This window comes from Bubalus bubalis, chromosome 2 (genome assembly GCF_019923935.1).
Source record: "Bubalus bubalis isolate 160015118507 breed Murrah chromosome 2, NDDB_SH_1, whole genome shotgun sequence".
In the NCBI taxonomy this organism is placed as follows: domain Eukaryota; kingdom Metazoa; phylum Chordata; class Mammalia; order Artiodactyla; family Bovidae; genus Bubalus; species Bubalus bubalis.
The window spans coordinates 89,778,532-89,797,603 of record NC_059158.1 but is presented as its reverse complement, the minus strand read 5'-3'; the positions used below and the strand labels follow the sequence as shown (position 1 = coordinate 89,797,603).

At 38.2% G+C, this 19,072-nt stretch overlaps 1 protein-coding gene across 5 annotated transcripts in view; it reads left to right on the top strand.

Moving 5' to 3' along the window:
• Positions 1-19,072, top strand: part of PKP4 (plakophilin 4) — a gene marked incomplete in the record, with an annotated part of 244,819 nt that overhangs the window by 179,108 nt on the left and 46,639 nt on the right. For 4 of the 5 annotated variants that reach the window (XM_045164074.1, XM_045164064.1, XM_045164069.1 and 1 more), the window contains 3 exon segments: positions 13,529-13,660; positions 13,772-13,962; positions 16,612-17,164. In XM_045164074.1, the coding sequence (XP_045020009.1) occupies positions 13,529-13,660; positions 13,772-13,962; positions 16,612-17,164 (876 nt within the window). 5 annotated transcript variants of the gene reach the window in all.

Below are 19,072 nucleotides of genomic sequence, written 5' to 3'. Positions count from 1 at the left end.
TCCACATTTCATTTTTATACCAAAGTTAGCCTGCTTTTAGCTTTATCTTGATAATCTGTATCCAAATAGATAATCAAATAGAAAAGTACAGAAAGAAGTTTCACAAGCCCCGTTCATTGCTTTTGGTGGTGAATATATATGGATTATTTTTTTAAGATTCTTTTTGGTTTTTTAATAGAAGAAGTCTATCTCGTATCTCCCATTAGCAAATATTTTAATTGATGTATTTGATAACTTTTCTTCCCATGAAAGAATGAAATTTGTCTTTGAAAAATTATTTTAGTGATTTTTGAGCACTTATTTTCCATAGACTTCACTTTACAGCTTCCCAGGTGGCTAATGGTAGAATCTGCCAGCCAAGCAGGGTTCAATCCCTGGGTGGGGAAGATCCCCTAGAGAAGGAAATGGCAACCCACTCCAGTATTCTTTTTTTTTTTTTTTTTATGATCTTCTTTAACTTGCCTTTATTGCTCAGATTATTTTTGTTATTTATCCATGCTGATCAATTATAGTTCACTGATTTTCACCATTGAATTGCATGAATATGCCAGTTAATTTATTCCTTTTCTTGTTGATGGGCAATTGGGTTGTTACCAGTGTTGTTTTTTATTTAAGTTTATTTTTTATTAAGGATAATTGCTTTACAGAATTTTGCTGTTTTCTGTCAAACCTCAACATGAATCAGCCATAGGTATAGATATATCCCCTTCCTTTTGAACCTCCCTCCCATCTCCCTACCCATCCCACCCCACTAGGTTGATAGACACTCCAGTATTCTTGCCTGGAAAATCCAATGAACAGAGGAGCCTGGTGGACCACAGTCCATGGGTTGCAAAGAGTCAATCACTTAGCAACTAAAGTACCACCACCACACTTTTTACATGACAGCAAATCCCTTATTCTTTTCTCAGCTTTTCTCATTAGGAAGTGAGCCCCCTGGCCTTTCATGAACAGTCACCTGTTAAACTTCATAATGGGATCTGTTTCTTTTCATCTTTATATTTCTAAACTTAACTGTTTCTGTAATTTTTCTTTTGTAGATAAAAGAGTATAAATTTTTATGATAGGTGTAACACCTGTATTTTTATTAGTGCCCAGACTAAAACCACTTAATAAACACTCATCTTAATTTCCATTACTTGTAGAAATTCCTCTGTTTTTTCCTAAAAATTAGTTTTAATCATTTTGAATCCCTGGACAGAATTCAGGAATTTTAAAGTATTTTTGAACAAGAGCTCTCTCTGATGACATACAAAGCAAAATTATTTTTCAGATTTGTCATCGTAGAAATCAGAGTACTTCATACCAATTTATACAGATAAGAAGTTTGCTTAAACTGTGAGACTGAATTCAGGTAGATGAGCTTTTACAATAGATTTTAAAGCAGACTAGTTGATGTTTAGAGCAAGGTTTAAAGTGAACTAGAAGGTACTTTGTTAATATGGTTTCTGTTTTCCAAGGCTTTTAACACAGTGTTTTCTGGATGAGTAAAAACTTTAGGGCCATTGTCGTACTAATATTTAAAAGAAAGTATGAGCATGCATAAGACTCAAGAATTCAGATATACTCAAGAGAACCAGACTAGAAATAGCTTCATAAAACATGGTCTTCTATTCATTCTTCTAAGTTTTTGCTTCCATGAAAACCCAACTTTTAAAGGATATCATATGTGTATAATAGTTTATAGTTGTCAACAAACTCCAAATATGTATAATATTCTTAAAATATCAGTCAATATCCATCTATGTCTTATGTGGATTAAAGAACATTCTTATGCTTCATGCTTCCGTCGCCCTATTTACATATTCAGTCTGAATCAGGATTTGCCAGTGTTCTCATTGTCTCCAGTATAAGGCTTCCTTCTATAGAAATTAATCTTGTACATCAGGGAAGCTACTGAAGAGGTCAAGTCTTTGGGGGACCATTTTCCAGGTGCCCTTCCAGAATTTGCTGAGAGTTTTACTTCTTAGCTGTTGAAGGCACTGGAATACTATTTCTGCAACAGCTCTCTGGAAAGTAGACTCCCTCCTGAGCCTCTGATCCTATGAAAAGTGGGAGTCCCAATGCCAAATAGCAAGTTGAGTCCCCATAAGACTAAATACTCTGCTCATTTTTCACGGTGTTGCCCCTGTGTGTAATAGCCTTAACTGGCTTCTAGGCCAGAGTTGGAAAAAATGTCACATGCCCAGTTCCCTTAACAAAGAAAGTATCATCTGCCTTAACATTGCGTGCTGTTAGCATCCTAAGAGCCCTGCCAGAACTCACACTACACTACTTTTTACGAAAGGGCACACCCGTAAATGCTATAGCAACTCAGGACAAGGAGAATGTGGCATAAAGTTACAGCATGCTGGTTTGTGAAAGACTAGTTACAGGGTTGTACGTGCTGAGTCTCCTTACTACTGATCTCTAGGTTTCTGTTTCCATGGTGATTTTACACACAGTATAGACCTCTGTCATTTCATATAACATAAACAGACACATAGATTAACGAAGCAGAGGCATTTTCAGAATTTCAAGTTCTTTAAAGAAGTCTTAGACTTTTTACTGAGCATATTTTCATGCGTATTCAATATGTATCGGGGAGATACATCACAGAAAAGATAAAATAATCCACTTTGTATTTCATCTTTTACTATGAGCCTAATGGGGTGGATAATATAACATTTTCAATAGGCCCACAACATTATTGTCCCTTAACACATATATTTTTCTTAGCCGCAACCTTGTACTTTTTCTAATTAATTGCCCTTTTTTGAGTAATACTCAGGCACTCAGATGAAGTGTAGTCGACAGGAAGGACCATGCTTCCACAAATCCCCTACTCCTAATCACAGATGGAGATTACTTCATTCTACTTTGAAGCTTTTTCAAATTCTATATTTATAGACATTCATTTTCTTGGAAGATGCTAATTTGATGCTTGAAAATGTCCTAAAGTATATTTCTGGTGTCCCAGAAAACATGTTTATGATTTTTTTTTTTTAAGGAAAGGTAACACATGTTTACACAGATGTAAACACATATTTACACAGATTAAAGAAGTAGCATTCATACTTTGCCATTTTTACTCATAAAAATGTCTTAATTTCATGTTCTGATTGTACTAAATCACAACATGTCAACTTTTAAATTATAGTTTAGAGCGTTAATCATGAAATGATTAACCCCATCATGTAAGTCTCGGTGGGTTTCTCTGATAAATTTGACTAGTATCTGCTTCCATTCCACATAGCAGATGTTTTTAAAAGACATTCATTTGAAAGATTGTGTAAATAATGCATAATTAGTCATTGTGATATGCCATACTACAGTAAGGAATGCTTTAGTAATTCGGAAATGACCCTTTTGTTTACCTGAGGTATAGTGGCTGTGTGTACATACATTTATGTGTCCGTATATAATTGGTGGATTATAAATTTTCAAAGAAGCAGTAAATAATAGCAAAACTATTTTGAAAAAAAGTTTTAATTTTCTTTTAATGATTTGGAAGAGATTTCAGCGTCTTTTTCTCTTCACAGATATACATGTAATTGAACTCTACTATCAGATCAGATCAGATCAGATCAGTCGCTCAGTCGTGTCCGACTCTTTGCGACCCCATGAATCACAGCATGCCAGGCCTCCCTGTCCATCACCAACTCCCGGAGTTCACTCAGACTCACGTCCATCGAGTCAGTGATGCCATCCAGCCATCTCATCCTCTGTCGTCCCCTTCTCCTCCTGCCCACAATCCCTCCCAGCATCCGAGTCTTTTCCAGTGAGTCAACTCTTCGCATGAAGTGGCCAAAGTACTGGAGTTTCAGCTTTAGCATCATTCCTTCCAAAGAAATCCCAGGGCTGATCTCCTTCAGAACAGACTGGTTGGATCTCCTTGCAGTCCAAGGGACTCTCAAGAGTCTTCTCCAACACCACAAGAAAAATGATTGAAGACCTTATTCATAGTATAGAATTTGGTTATTTTACAATTCATATTAAATGAACGTTTTACCAATTTTGTAGAATTTTGTATTATATTTACTGAAATGTAAAGCACAGAGTATGTACGCTGTGCTCTAAACCCAGTTATTTAGGTCTTCAAATTAGATTTTTGGCATATATGAATTTAATATTTTAATTTTCCAGTACTTTGACCATTTGATGCAAAGAGCTGACTTACTGGGAAAGACCCTGATGCTGGGAAAGATTGAAGGCAAAAGGAGAGGGGGGTGGCAGAGGATGAGATGGTTAGATAGCATCACTGACTCAATGGACATGAATTTGAGCAAACTCTGAGAGACGGTAGAGACAGAGGAACCTGGGCACGCTGCAGTCCATGGAGTCGCAAAGAGTTGGACACAACTTAGTGACTGAAAAACAATTAACATCTGTGTCCTTTTCCATATTCTATTTTCTGAAGCATTTCACTTAAAAAAAACAGGCTTTCCTGGCAGTCCAGTGATTAAGACTCCATGCTTCCACTTCAGGGGGCATGGGTTTGATCCCTGGTTGGGAAACTAAGATCCTGCATGGCTGAAAGTAAATAAATAATAAAAATATAAGATAGATACTAACATTTAGAGGGTAGATGATTATATTACTTGGGGGTAATTTTAAGTCTAGTAAGCGTCTGTCACTGTATAGTTACCAGAATGTTGTTGATTATATTCTCTATGTTATACATTACATCCTCATGACTTATTTATTTTATAACTGAAAGTTTGTACCTCTTAAGCCCTTTCACCAGTTTTGCCAACTACCCCCTAAGCCCTCACCCCTTGACAAGTAGTTTTTTCTCTGTATCTATAAGTCCATTTTTGTTTTGTATTTTAGATACCAGATATAAATAAAATCATATGGTATTTGTCATTCTTTAACTTACTTCACTTAGCATGATACTGTATCCATATTGTGGCAGATGACAAAATTGCATTTTTAATGGATGGGCAGTACATAATGGGATACCACATCATTAGTCAATTCATCCACTGGTGGACACTTAACCTGTTTGCATATCTTGGCTATTATAAATAATGGTGCAGTGAAAATACAAGTGTATATATCTTTTCAAATTAATGTTTTCACTGTCTTCAGGTAAATATCCAGAAGTGGAATTGCTGGATCATATGGTAGTTCTGTTTTTACTATTTTGAGAAGCCTCCATCATGGCTGTACCAATTTACAGTCCCACTAACACTACATGAAGATTCCCTTTTTTCCACATCATTGTTAACACCTGATTTTTGTCTTTTTGATAATAACTATTCTGAGGGTATGAGATGATATCTCATTGTAGTTTTGATTTATATTTCCATATGATCAGTGAAGTTGAGCATCTTTTCTTGTGTCTATTGATCATCTGTATGTCTTCCTTATAAAAATGTTTATTCAGATCCTCTGCCCATTTTTAAATTGAACTATGGGGGATTTTTGGTGTCCATTTGTGTGAGTTCTTTATATATTTTGAATATTGACCCCCTAACAGATATATCACTTGGAGATATTTTTTCCCATTCAGTAGGCTGCTTTTTTATTTTGTTGATGTATAAAAGCTTTTTAGTTTGATATAGTCTTGTTTACTTTTGCTTTTGTTGTCTTTGCCTGGGGAGGTTGATCCAAAAAAATATTAATAAGACTGTTGTCAAAGAGCGTACTGCCTATGTCTTCTTCTAGGGCTTAATGGTTTCAGGTCTTAACATTTAAGTCTGTAATCCATTTTGACTTTATTTTTTTGTATGTGCTATTAAAAAAAAAAGTGACCCAGTTTTAGTCTTTTGCATGTAATTGTTCACTTTTTCTCGGAGAAGGCAATGGCATCCCACTCCAGTACTTTTGCCTGGAAAATCCCATGGACAGAGGAGCCTGGTGGGCTACAGTCCATGGGGTCAATAGAGTCGGACACGACTGAGCGACTTCACTTTCACTTTTCACTTTCATGCATTGGAGAAGGAAATGGCAACCCACTCCAGTGTTCTTGCCTGGAGAATCCCAGGGACGGGGAAGCCTGGTGGGCTGCCGTCTCTGGAGTCGCACAGAGTCGGACACTACTGAAGCGACTTAGCAGCAGCAGCAGTTCAGTTTTTCTAACAGCATTTTTTGAAGTGACTGCCTTTCCCCTGCTGCATAATATTGGCTCCTTTGTAGCAAATTAATTAACCATATAACCACAAAGGTTTTGGAGTAGTTTAAGAAGAATAAGTCTTAACTTTTCTTTAAGTATTTGATAGAATTCACCTGTGAAGCCAGTCTGGGCCTGGGTTTTTGTTTGTTGGGAGTTTTTGATTAGTGATTTAATTTCATTACTAGTGATTAATCTGCTCATATTTTTTTTCTTCCTGATTCAGTCCTGGAAGATTTAGTGTTTCTGGGAGTTTATCCACATCTTCTAGCTTGTCTGATTTATGGACTGTAGCCTGCCAGTCATGTCTGACTCTTTGCAACCCCATGGACTATAACCTGCCAGGCTCTTCTGTCCATGGAATTTTCCAGGCAAGAATACTGGAGTGGGTTGCCATTTCCTTCTCCAGGGGAACTTCCCAACCCAGGAATCAAACCCGAGTTTCCCACACTGCAGGCAGACTCTTTACCATCTGAGCCACCAGGGAAGCCCAAAGGGTCAGAAATAGTTGCCAAAAACTAGGACTGAACCAGGGACCTTTAGATCTTCAGGCTAGCATTCTCCCAACTGAGCTATTTTGGCCACCGGTTTGTCTGATTTGTTGGCATGTAATTGTTTGTAGTAATCTCTTAAAATCCTCTGAATTTCTATGATGTCAGTTGTAACTTGTATTTCATTTCTAATTTTATTTGAGTCCTCTCTCTGTTTTTCTTGATGAGTATAGCCAAAAGTTTATCAATTTTGTTTGTCTTTTCAAAGAACTGGCTCTTAGTTTCATTGATCTTTTCTATTGCTTTTTCTATTTATTTCTGCTCTAGTCTTTATTATTTCCTTCCTTCTGCTGACTTCTAGGCTTTGTTCTTTTTCCAATTCCTTTAGGTGTAAGGTTAGATTATTTATTTGAGAATGTTCTTATTTCCTGAGGTAGTCCTGTATCACTGTAAACTTCCCTCTTAGAACGGATTTTGCCTAGTCCTGTAGAGTTTGGAGTATTTTGTTTCCACTTTGTTTTGTCTCAGAAGTATTTTTTAATCTCTTCTTTGATTTCTTCTTTGACCCATTGGTTTTTTAGTTGCATGTTGTTTGGCCTTTAGGTATTTGTGTTTTTGCTAGATTTCTAGTTTCATGTGGTCAGAAAAGATGCTTGATATGATTTCGGTCTTCTTAAATTTATTGAGACTTTTTTTGCAGCCTAACGTGATCCATCCTGGAGAATGTTCTGTGTGCCTTAGAAAAGAATGTGTACTCTGCCATTTTAGGGTGCTGGAATGTTCTGTATATATATTTATTAGGTCTGTCTGATCTAATGTATTATTTAAAGTCATGTTCCCTTATTGATCTTCTGTCTGGTTCATCTGTCCATTGAAGTAAGTGTGGTGTTAAAGTCACTTATTACTATATTGCTGTCAATATCTCCCTTTATGTATTAGGTCCTCCTGTGTTGAGTGCACAGATGTTTACAAGTGTTATATCCTCTTGTTGGATTGACCCCTTTATCATTATGTAATGCCCTTCTTTCTCTCTTGTTACAGTTTGTATTTTAAAGTTTATTTTTCTACCCCGGCTTCCTTTTCATTTCTGTTTGCATGGAGTATCTTTTTCATCCCTTCACTTGTGTGTCGTTGGATCTGAAGCATATATATGGATCTTGCTTTTTTCATCCATTCTGCCACCCTGTGTCTTTTGTTCTTGTCTGTTTCCATTAAGGGTGATTATTGATAGGCATATACTTATATCCATTGTGTTAATTGTTTTCTGGTTGTTTTTTATAGTTCTCTGTTCCTTCTTCTCAATCTCACTTGTGATTTGATGGCTTCCTTTAGTGTAATGTTTATGTTTCTTTTTCTTTCTTTTTTGTGTATGTGTTATGGGTTTTTGGTTTGTGGTTACCATGAGTTTTATATATAACAACCTGTGAATATAGCATTCTATTACAAGTTGATGGTCACTTCAGTTTGTGCATATTCTAAAAGGCACTACATTTTTTACTCCCCTCCCTGAATACTTTGTTTCTGAGGTCATATTTTTATTTTGTGTTTTACTTAACTCATTATTTTAGATATAGATGATTTTACTACTTTTGTCCTTTAACCTTCATACTGACTTTTAAGTTGATTGATCTACTACTTTTACTATATGTTTTCCTTTACGAATGCAATTTTTCCTTCATTATTTTTTTGTTTCTAGTTATAGCATTTTCTTTTCCATTTAAAAAAGTCCTTTCAACATTTTTTTAAAAAAACAGTTTAGTGATCATGAAGTTCTTTATCTTTGGCTTATTTGGGAAACCCTTTATCTCTCAATTCTGAATGATAATCTTGCCAGGTAGTATATTCTTGTTTGTGAGTTTTTCCTTTTAGTATTTTATATCATGCCACTTCTTTCTGGCCTGTGAACTTTCTGCTGAAAAATCAGCTAATAGCCTTATGGCATATTAACCTTTGTATGTGATTTTTTTGTTTTTCTTTCTTAGCCATGTAATCATATGTCTTAGTATGGATCTCTTTGTATTCATCTTATTTGGGACTTAGTGCTCCCTGCACCTGGATGTTTGTTTCCTTCTGCAGGTTAGGGAACTTTCAGTCATTATTTCTTCAGATGGTTTTTCTTGTCTTTTCTGTCTCTCTTCTTCTGCAGCCCCCATGTAATGTGAATGTTAGTATACTTAATGTTGTTGCATAGGTTCCTTAAACTTTCTTCATTTTTAAATTCTTTCTTTTCTTTTTACTCTCTTTTTGAGTGATTTTCACCATCCTGTCTTCCAGATCATTGATAACGTTTTTCTTCATCTTCTAATCTGCTGATTTTCTCTAGTGTATTTTTAACATCAGTCATTTTATTCTTCACTTCTGATGGGTTCTTTTTTTATATTTTCTCTCTCTTTTTTGAAGTTTTCCCTGAATTTATCCATTCTTCATCCTAGTTTGGTGAGCATGTTTATGACCATTATTTGGAACTCTTTATCTAGTAAGTTGTTTATCTCCATCTTGTTTTACCTTTTTTCTGAGATTTTGTCTTTTTTTTTTTTTTTCCATTTAGAAGCTATTCCTTTGTCTCCTTGTTTTATCTAACTCTCTTGTATTTGTTACTATGCATTAGGTATATCAACTATTTCTCCTAGTCCTAAAAGAGTGGTCTCGTAAAGAAAGTCTCCTCCGAGGTCCAATGGCTCAATCCCTTCTAGTCACAAGAGCCAGGATCTCCAGGAATACCCTCCATGTGGGCTGCCTTTACTTCATGTGGTTGGACCATGATTGCTCTGGGCACTCTGGTAGATTGGTGGCTCCTTGGTTCAGCTAGCGGAGAGGTTTTTCCTCAGTTGCTGCAGGCACACTGATGTGTGGGTGGGGCTGGTCCACCCACAACTGGCTGTAGGTCCCAGCTGGAGCTGTTACAGACACACTGGTATGCTGGGCTAGTTCCCTGGAGTGGAAGCCGCATTGGAGGTGTGCTGGTGCTGGCTCGGGTCACCCACTGTGGGGGCAGAGTGAGAAACGCTTTAAAGGGACCAGTGGGGCCAGGTGGATTGATCAGGGCTGGTCCTCAGGAACACCTGGGCAAGGTTCACAGTGTTTGTTAGGTAGAAAAACAGTAACAGAAACGACACCTGGTGGCAACACGGCACCCAGGGGAAGAAAAAAAAATAAAAAAATGACATCTGTCAGTGTTTTCATTCCCGGAGACAGTTCCACTAGACCCCTGCCCTCTGGCAAATGTCCCCAGATTAGTCGGTGAATCTCCTTCTCTTATATCTTCAGTGTTTTTCAAGCTGTTGCTTCTGCCCTGGGACTTGGAGAAAATGAGTGTGTGTGTGAGCTCTCTGTGGGCAGATTCTTGGTTTCCCACAGCTCTCTGGCTCTCCCAGACTCAAGTTTCACTGGTTTTTAAAGCCAGGCATTATGGGGGCTCATCTTCCTGGTGCAGGTCCCCTGGGATGGAAGCCTGACATGGGTCCTCGCTCCTCAGGGGTCCTCCACAGTTGCACTCTCTCTCCCACTGTGGGTGGCTGCACTGAGGCTTTGTGTTCTGACTAGACCACATCTCTGCCCCTCCTGCCCATCTCAGTGTGGTCTTTTCTTTGTATCCTCAGTTATAAAAAATCTGTTTTGCTAGTCTTCAGATCATCCTCAGACATGGTGGTTCTAAATGTAGGTGCCGTTTTGTATATCCATAGGAGGAACTAAGCTCAGGATCTTCCTACTCCTCCATCTCCATCCCTCTAAGATTATTTATTTTAAATATCTTCTTTTAGAAAAGAAGCACAATTGCTTGTCTCCTGGGTTGCAATAAAATGTTCCATAGGATAAAGAGACCAAATTGCTGAAGTACAGATTTTTAGGGTGTCTCCTACTCTTTTCTTATTTAAATAATATCCCCTAATGGTTAAAAAGAGAGAGACATACACAGAACTGTAATGGTTTTGGTTTCCATGGTGATAATTTTTTCACATTCTGACACTGCATGCCACCTAGTGTTTCCAAGCCAAAAACTTTGATGTTTTGGTATCGCAGGTTTTATCTTCTACTAAAGCCGAAGCTAGGAAATATCTAAACACCTTTTTCTTCTTTAAAATGGCACATTTCCCAATGTATGTGAAGTCTTGAAGCTACCCCAGTGATTCCTCCATATCTATAGTTTGTTACCATTTCATGTGTGGTTTTCCAGCGTTCCTTTCCTGGATGAAATAAAGGTGGATTGCTGCATAGCTCTCTGATTTCAGGTTCATCTCTTGTTTAGCTTCTCTCAGTCATCCTATTCCCTGTAAAACTCTTGTAACCCAGCAAACTATGTATTTCACTTGTTCCTCAGAAAACTCCTTCACAAATTGCGGTGTAAGAATGTTTAGAACTGTGGAAAAACAGAAGACTTGCAAATTGAAGCAGATAACTCTCCAGTATTATTAGCCTGATAGAGAGATAGAGCATGTTTCAGTATGTACTGGGGGAACCACATGCAATCTGAAATCTATATTGAAATTTCAAACTTAAGAATTCAGAACTGTCACAGAGCTCTGCTACCTAGAAGTGTACTGTCAAATAATGAATTTGGAGACATATTCATCAAAAACCTATTATTAAGAATGTCAGCAAATCTTTCTGGGGGCTAGGAAACAAAACCTTGGATTGAATCTGACATTAAGTTAAAGGATTAGAATGTAGGATTCCCAGTTTGCCTATAAACCCTGTTTTCACTTTTCAAACTAGCTTGATCAACAATACCTAAAAGTTATACTTTGCTTTACAGGAGTGAGTGAAAGGTGCTCAGTCATGTCTGACTCTCTGTGACCCCATGGACTGTAGCCTGCCAGGCTTCTCTGTCCATGGAGTTCTCCAGGCCAGAATGCCTGAATTCTCCAGGCCAGAATGCCGTTCTCTTGGCTAGGGGATATTCCCAACCCTAACCCTAACCCAACCCAGGGATCAAACCCAGGTCTCCCACATTACAGGCAGATTCTTTACCATCTGAGCCACTAGGGAAGCCCTTGCTTTACGTAGACAAACCTTGTTGAACACAAGTTACAGCACAATGCCAGGTGTGAATCAATACTCAGTAAAGAGAAGCCGCTATTCTTTCTGGGAATTTGTTTGCTCAGTAAGCACTTACTGAGTACCTGCTGAGTGCTATGCACCTGACCTAGGCGCTGAGGTACAACAGTAAGCAACTCAGACAAAAGTCCCTGCCCACTGTGAGCTTCTATTCTAGTGGAGAGAGATGGTGGTAAGTGCTATAAATAAAGCACTGTGACCTCCTGTGGTAAGTGGATACTACTTAGATACTACATCCTCTAGGAAACCTCCTAAGGTCCTTAACCCTAGACAGTAACACAAACACGTGTTCATGCACACACACACATACACTGTGTCTTTTCTCAGCCACATTCTTCAGTTCAGTTCACTTTCGTTGTGTCCGACTCTTTGCAACCCCAGGGACTGCAGCACGCCAGGCTTCCTTGTCCATCACCAACTCCCAGAGCTTGCTAAAACTCGTGTCCACTGACTCAGTGATGCCATTCAACTATCTTATCCTCTGTCGTCCTTTTCTCCTCCTGCCTTCAATCTTTACCAGCACCAGGGTCTTTTCCAATGAGGCACCTCTTCACATCAGGTGGTTAGAGTATTGGAGCTTCAGCATCAGTCCTTCCAATGAATATTCAGGATTGATTTCCTTTAAGATGGATTGGTTTGATCTCCCTGTAGCCCAACAGACTCTTAGGAGTCTCCTTCAGCACCACAGTTCAAAAGCATATCAGTTCTTCGTCATTCCGCTTTCTTTATAGTCCAACTCTCACATCCATACATGACTACTGGAGAAACCATAGCTTTGACTGTGTGGATCTTTGTCAGCAAAGTAATGTCTCTGCTTTTTAATATGCTGTCTACATTTGTTAAAGCTTTTCTTCCAAGGACAAATTTCAGTCCTCCTCAGGACTGTGTGTTAAACTCAGAATATGATACAGATTCAATTTATAAAGTGAGAGTGAAGCAGCATTCCGAAAAAAAATGTTTGTTAGCAACATGAGGGTTAAATCTGAGGAAAGAAAGACTTGTCATCAGAATTTGGGCAAATATATTTTGAAGATAATAGAGAAACAAGAACATATTCGAATGGAGTTGAATAAAATGCAGTTTAATCTACACCACCTACATTTATAACATAAAAAGGAAGTTGGAATTGGGAAGAAGAAGAAGATAAATAGTTTTGTTTTTTAAGTTCAAGATGGCAAAATGATATAGTTGAAAATAAAACAAGATAATAGGCAAAAGAGATTTGACTAGAGAAAACAGTAATGAGGTTAAATTTGTCTGTATTCATTTGGAAAAAGACTAAAAGCATAAAAGAAGCAAATGGATAAGAAATTAAACTTTCCATTGTTGACAGTTCTGAAAACTGTGCAAAGTTTTTTTTATTTTAGTCCATATGAAATTTGACATAAAAAGCTAGCCCTGGCTTCCAGAGTTTCATCACCAAGCTCAATAATGTGGACATCATGCAAGTTTTCATTTCAAAAGTTTGACATATAGAAGATCTTTTGTTTAAATAGCATCATTCTCACTCAGTTTGTTGATCCTCTTGGAGGAAGTCACCCAGGAGGTGAGTTTTCCAAGGGAGAACAAGGTCAGTTTTTAGATTTTAATTAAATGCAGCATGTGAGTTAATTTGTAGCTAGTAATCAGGATGACAAATACTCATGAAATTTAGCAAAACATAGTAACAAACTGAGTATATGCAATACTTTTCTATAGAAAAGAGTCAAAATGACTGTGGTTTAAGGTGAAAATAGTCTTATATTAACTTGTATGAAGTCTTGAGTTGATAGTCTTGTATTAAGATTATCTGACGTTGCTGACAAATACCTGAACCTTTTTTTTTTTTAAGCAAATTTTTATATAATGTCATTCATTTTAGCTGATTAAACTTATCTTCTTACAGATGTGCCAAATACTGGTGTAAACAAACCTAGAGTTTCTGACACTGTCCATCCCAACAACTATTTCGTCAGGACAGAGCCAGAACCAGGGACCCTCTACTCACCAGAACAGACGTCTCTCCATGAAAGTGAGGGTCTGTTGTATTATCTTTTTAAGTATTAGATTTGCTTTTAATGCTTCCATTTTGAAAATGAGCATCAGAAATGTAAAATAAAGGCATTTCCTGCTGGTTTCATTCCTGCAGGATCTTTGGGTAACTCAAGAAGTTCAACACAAATGAATTCTTATTCCGACAGTGGATACCAGGAAGCAGGGAGTTTCCACAACAGCCAGAACTTGAGTAAAGCAGATAACAGACCACAGCATTCATTCGTAGGATCAACTAATAACCACCTGGTGAGAAATTCAAGAGCTGAAGGGCAAACACTGGTTCAGGTAAGCCAAACACATCAAGATCTTTGTAAAGAAATGCCCTCCTAATTGATTATGTGTTATTAATTTAAATATTCTTTATTAAAAGTAAACCCAATGTGTACAATTTTGAAGTTCTAGAATGGATGACACAGCAAAATCATTTTATACCATGATGCTAATGAAATTTTAAACTTGAAAACTAAAAATATATTAGTTCCTACTAATTAAATCTGATAAATTCTAGATACAGGTTTGGCATCAGGAGAGTAGTCCAGGGAGAGTGTGAGAGAACTGGGTGGTATATTCTAGTCTAGTTGTGGGTTCCTCAGAATACTAGAGCTAAAATGTGCTGTGAAGAGTCCTAGAGGGGCAGAGCACAGTTCCCACGCTTGTATAAAATGGGACTGGTCCATTCTAACCAAAGGTTTTGCCTTCATCATTGGAATTTTTCTCTGAAAACACATATCTTTGCTAGAATATAGATATTCCTGCCTATAGAAAGCTAGTGTATAGAAGCATAACCATTCTGTTAAGTTATGATTTTCTTACTTGATGTTAATAATAATAATGCATATATGTTTATGAAAACTCCTTAGCTCCTCACTCATTGCCACTTTATTCATTCAGTCTTCCAGCATATGCCAAAATTAGTAGAAGTTATAGGAGTCCCAAGTGGCAGTAACCAGTAAGGATGACTTTCTGGCCAAGTGCCCCAGTGATTTCTCTGGAGCTGAAAAACGGCATGATGATCAAAGAAGTTAGTCTAACACTAATCTCTTAATGTAATACAGGAAGCCCTGAAGATACACACAGCAGTGGGCCAATGTTCCCAGTGCCAAAGGAGAAACACAATATGACTTTGGCTCAACAATTTAAGGGAAACTTTTAGGTATTAAGAAACATTTCTGTATTAAAACAAACACAAATATGGAGCCTGAATTTTTAAGCTAGGACAGGAAGTCTTGTGCCCATAGCAAACTGCTTCCAGCTGCAATACCCTCCCCCACCCCCACCCCACCCCTTCCTCAGATGATACATTTATTCCTCTGCTGTTTGGGATGCACCGAGGGAATGGTTTGACAAGCTTTACACTAAATGTTCATCTGCTTAGGTCAATCTCTATGTCAGCAGGTCTAAAGTCACACTTCTGAATAATAATTACAAAGATTTTCTATTTTGCCCCTAAGGGTGGTCATGTTGACTTTTTGTTTAATTTTTTTTTTAAAGTTAGTTAAGTTGATCTTGTTCCTGGAAGTTGCAAGGGGGTCTTTATATTTGCATGTATTTCGGGAAACACAGATCGTAGACATCTGAGCCAAGTGTCATCCTTTTTTGATAGTAAACAACTTATATGTGGGACTTTTAAAATTACCTTTAGTAGTATTAATAAACCCCAAGCACAGATTTTAATTTTCCAACTGCCTACTAATTTTTAAACCACATTTTTCTTGCCTTATTGTTTATTTACAATCCCCTTCCCTCCCCAGACCGTCTCCTTTCCATGGCTATTGCCTTCACAGAATTCTTGAGTTTGAGCACCTGAGTGGTCTCAGACCCGTGTTTCAGGCAGCCAGTTGCTTGTGACACATGGAGACAGAGCGTATGTCCTCTTACAGCATCTAAGAATATACAGAGCCCTTGAGTCATCCTTGTTTCTTCCTTTATTGCCCCAATTAAAAGTAACAGGAGGTTGATGACGAGTGAACTCTAGTCATCACTAAGGAAATACAGAAAGCTCAGTTCTGAGCTTGTAACCCAACACCCCAGTCCAGCCACTATTCTTTTTTATTGTAGTCCTGCATGAAGACAGAGATCTGAGATACAATATTTGCAAGAGTCTGTGGACTCATAGGACTGGCCATGGCAGAAATGTTCCTTCTTTCCCAGCTGGCCAGAACCCAGTGGAGATTTTGAGCATTCCTCCTGCTGCAGCAGATTTGAGGGCTGATTATTCATATATCTTTCAATCCACCAGCTTAAGACAAGAGCCTATAAATCAAAGGAGATAGAAAGAAATGGCTGAAATCACTAGCAGCCACAATGAAGCTAAAAGAAAAGACAGATTTGGCTAGAGCACTTGTACAGTGCTCACAGAGGAGACCTTTGGACCCCAGACCCTATCCAAATGTTCAGTTATTCCACTTTGAGAGAATACCTTCCTTTTGTAAATGGTGTCAACCCATAAAGACAGTTACAAAGACAATTATAGATACTGCTCTAACTTAACAGATTGAAAACACTTTGTTTTACACAAATGGGTTACCTTAGCCAAGCTTAGATTTACAGGGTACAAAGTAAGTACACTATTCCAGTGGCCCTTCACGCTTGAGATACAACATACTATGTGTTGTGAAAAGTGCATGGGCAGAGGGTAACATCAAATAAAGACAAAAGTAAAAGGAATATTAAATGTCTTTGTATCTCTCCTTACGGGTTGGTTTTAGTATTCTCAAAGGGAAAGGTGGAGGTTAAATCACCAAAAACAAAAAAAGTAGCACAAGAAAAACAGTATAAGGAAAAATTAAGATTCAGCTCTATAGCTCAAAAAGGAAAGGAAATGCCTGAAATAGTGAGTTCACATTCTGTAGTTAGCTATGTGCATGCTTTTCTGTAATGACCATGGATACACAACCCTGGATAAACCATTCTCTTTTCTCCCCCTTCCATCAGCCATCAGTGGCCAATCGGGCCATGAGAAGAGTTAGTTCAGTTCCATCTAGAGCACAGTCTCCTTCTTATGTTATCAGCACAGGCGTGTCTCCTTCAAGGGGGTCACTGAGAACTTCTCTGGGTAGTGGATTTGGCTCTCCCTCTGTGACCGACTCCCGACCACTGAACCCCAGTGCATACTCCTCCACCACATTACCTGCTCAGCGGGCAGCTTCTCCATACTCTGCACAGAGACCCGCCTCCCCATCAGCTGTACGTCGGATTGGGTCGGTCACCTCCCGGCAGACCTCCAATCCCAACGGACCAACCCCTCAGTACCAAACCACCACCAGAGTGGGGTCCCCACTGACGCTGACGGATGCACAGACTCGAGTAGCTTCCCCATCCCAAGGCCAGGTGGGGTCATCGTCCCCCAAACGCTCAGGGATGACTGCCGTACCACAGCATCTGGGACCTTCACTGCAAAGGACTGTTCACGACATGGAACAATTCGGACAGCAGCAGTATGAAATCTACGAGAGGATGGTTCCACCTCGGCCAGACAGCCTGACAGGTGAGTACAAAGTGACACCCCTACACAAGCCCAGTGGGAAAGTGTTCCATGCAACCGTTGCTAAAACAGAGCATATAATGTGGAAAAACATTATATTTTCATCTCAAAATTTGTACCACAATGTACCGCAGACCTCAGGCTGACTTTTCTTTCAGGCTTTATACTTTTTAATGCATCAAACTATATACATTTATATCACCAGACCTCTTTTGCAATTAAAACATTTCCCCCATCATCCCTCAGAAAACTAGGATATAAAAGGTAGGTACTTTTTGCATATTAGAAGAATTGGCTAGAATTCGAAACTGTTGGTTACAGTTTTTCATAGTGAAATATTTTTCACTAGCTAGGCCTACCCATTGGAGAAGGAAATGGCAACCCACTCCAGTGTTCTTGCCTGGAGAATCCGAGGGACGGGGAACCCTGGTGGGCTACCGTCTATGGGGTCGCACAGAGTCGCACACGACTGAAGTGACTCAGCAGCAGCAGGCCTACCCATACTCAAAACCCTAAATTATGTTAAAAGGTGGTATCAGAATGGCTATTCAAATATAATTTTTTTAAAGAAATGCCTTACTAGTGTAGACTAGAATGTGGATTTCCTCACCTACTGCCTTGATTTTTAGCACCCCAATGGGAAGTGCACAAAGTTCTTATGAATTGCCTTCAAATGCCACTTAGATTAAGTCAGAAAGACACCCACCAGATCACTGATAGTACAGCTGTTTCTTTCAGAGTTTTCTCATCGTGGGTTTTCTACAGGATGTACAGACTTTTGATTAAAATGATATTCATCTTTAGCTAGTAAAAAACAAAAGTTAAAACTATGCAGGAAAATAAAAATTGTGAAGTGAAAGTCTCAGCCCCCTCTTACCCTCACCCAATCCCACTCCCCAGTTTATGTTTCTTCCAGACTGTTTGATTACATATGTAAGTATATACATTACATATAGATGTGCACATACTATATATTTTATGCTGTTGGAGCTCTATTATGTATATCTCCTATACCTTCTTTTTTTTTTTTTTTTAATGTATCTGAGGGTTCTACCTCATTCTCTCAAGGGATGCCTAGGACCTTATTTTATAGACATATTATAATTTGTTGAATCACTTCTCTATTAACAGACATTTAGATATCCTCATTTTTAGCTGTTAGAGACAATCATACAATATATATTACTCTTGCTGCATATCTGCACATAGCTTACTAAGATAACTGTGAGATCCATTTCTTGAAGTAGGACTGCTGGATCAAAATATGTGTTTGTGTTTTCTTAATGAAATACTGTCAAATTGCCCCCACTAAACTTTTATAGATCTTTCTTTCCACTAGTAGCTTGAGTGCCTGTTCCCTACACCTTCACTAGCACTGCATATTGTCCAGGTGTTTCATCTTTGCCAGCCTGTACCTCATTGTTTTAAGCAGCCTGTGTTGAGTAATGACTGAGGTTGATGATTTGATGTTTATCAGCCATTTTATTGCTTTACTGCAAACTGCAAGTTCAGGTCCTTTGTCTGTTTTTTTAAAATTTGTAAATGCTTTTTATACTTGAAATAAATTGACCCCTTGTAATATGCTTCTCAATTATTTTTCATTTCATAATTTGTCTTTTGACTGTTCTTTTTGTTATTTCTTACACAGAAGTTTTTAATATTTATTTTGTATGATAAAATTAATATCCTTTCCTTATGGCTTCTGGGAAAAATAAAGCCCTTTTGAGATTTTCTAATTGCATGATCTTGCACAAAGAATAAATATTGGACTTGATTTGAGCTCAAGGAAATTCCTATTGGAGAAACTAGCTCTGTTTCATTCAGCCATCAGAAGGGTACACTGGCTTAGAAATTTTCTGGCATGGCTCTGGAAAGCGTGCAGCAGAGTGAGGTAGGGATCATCGATGACAC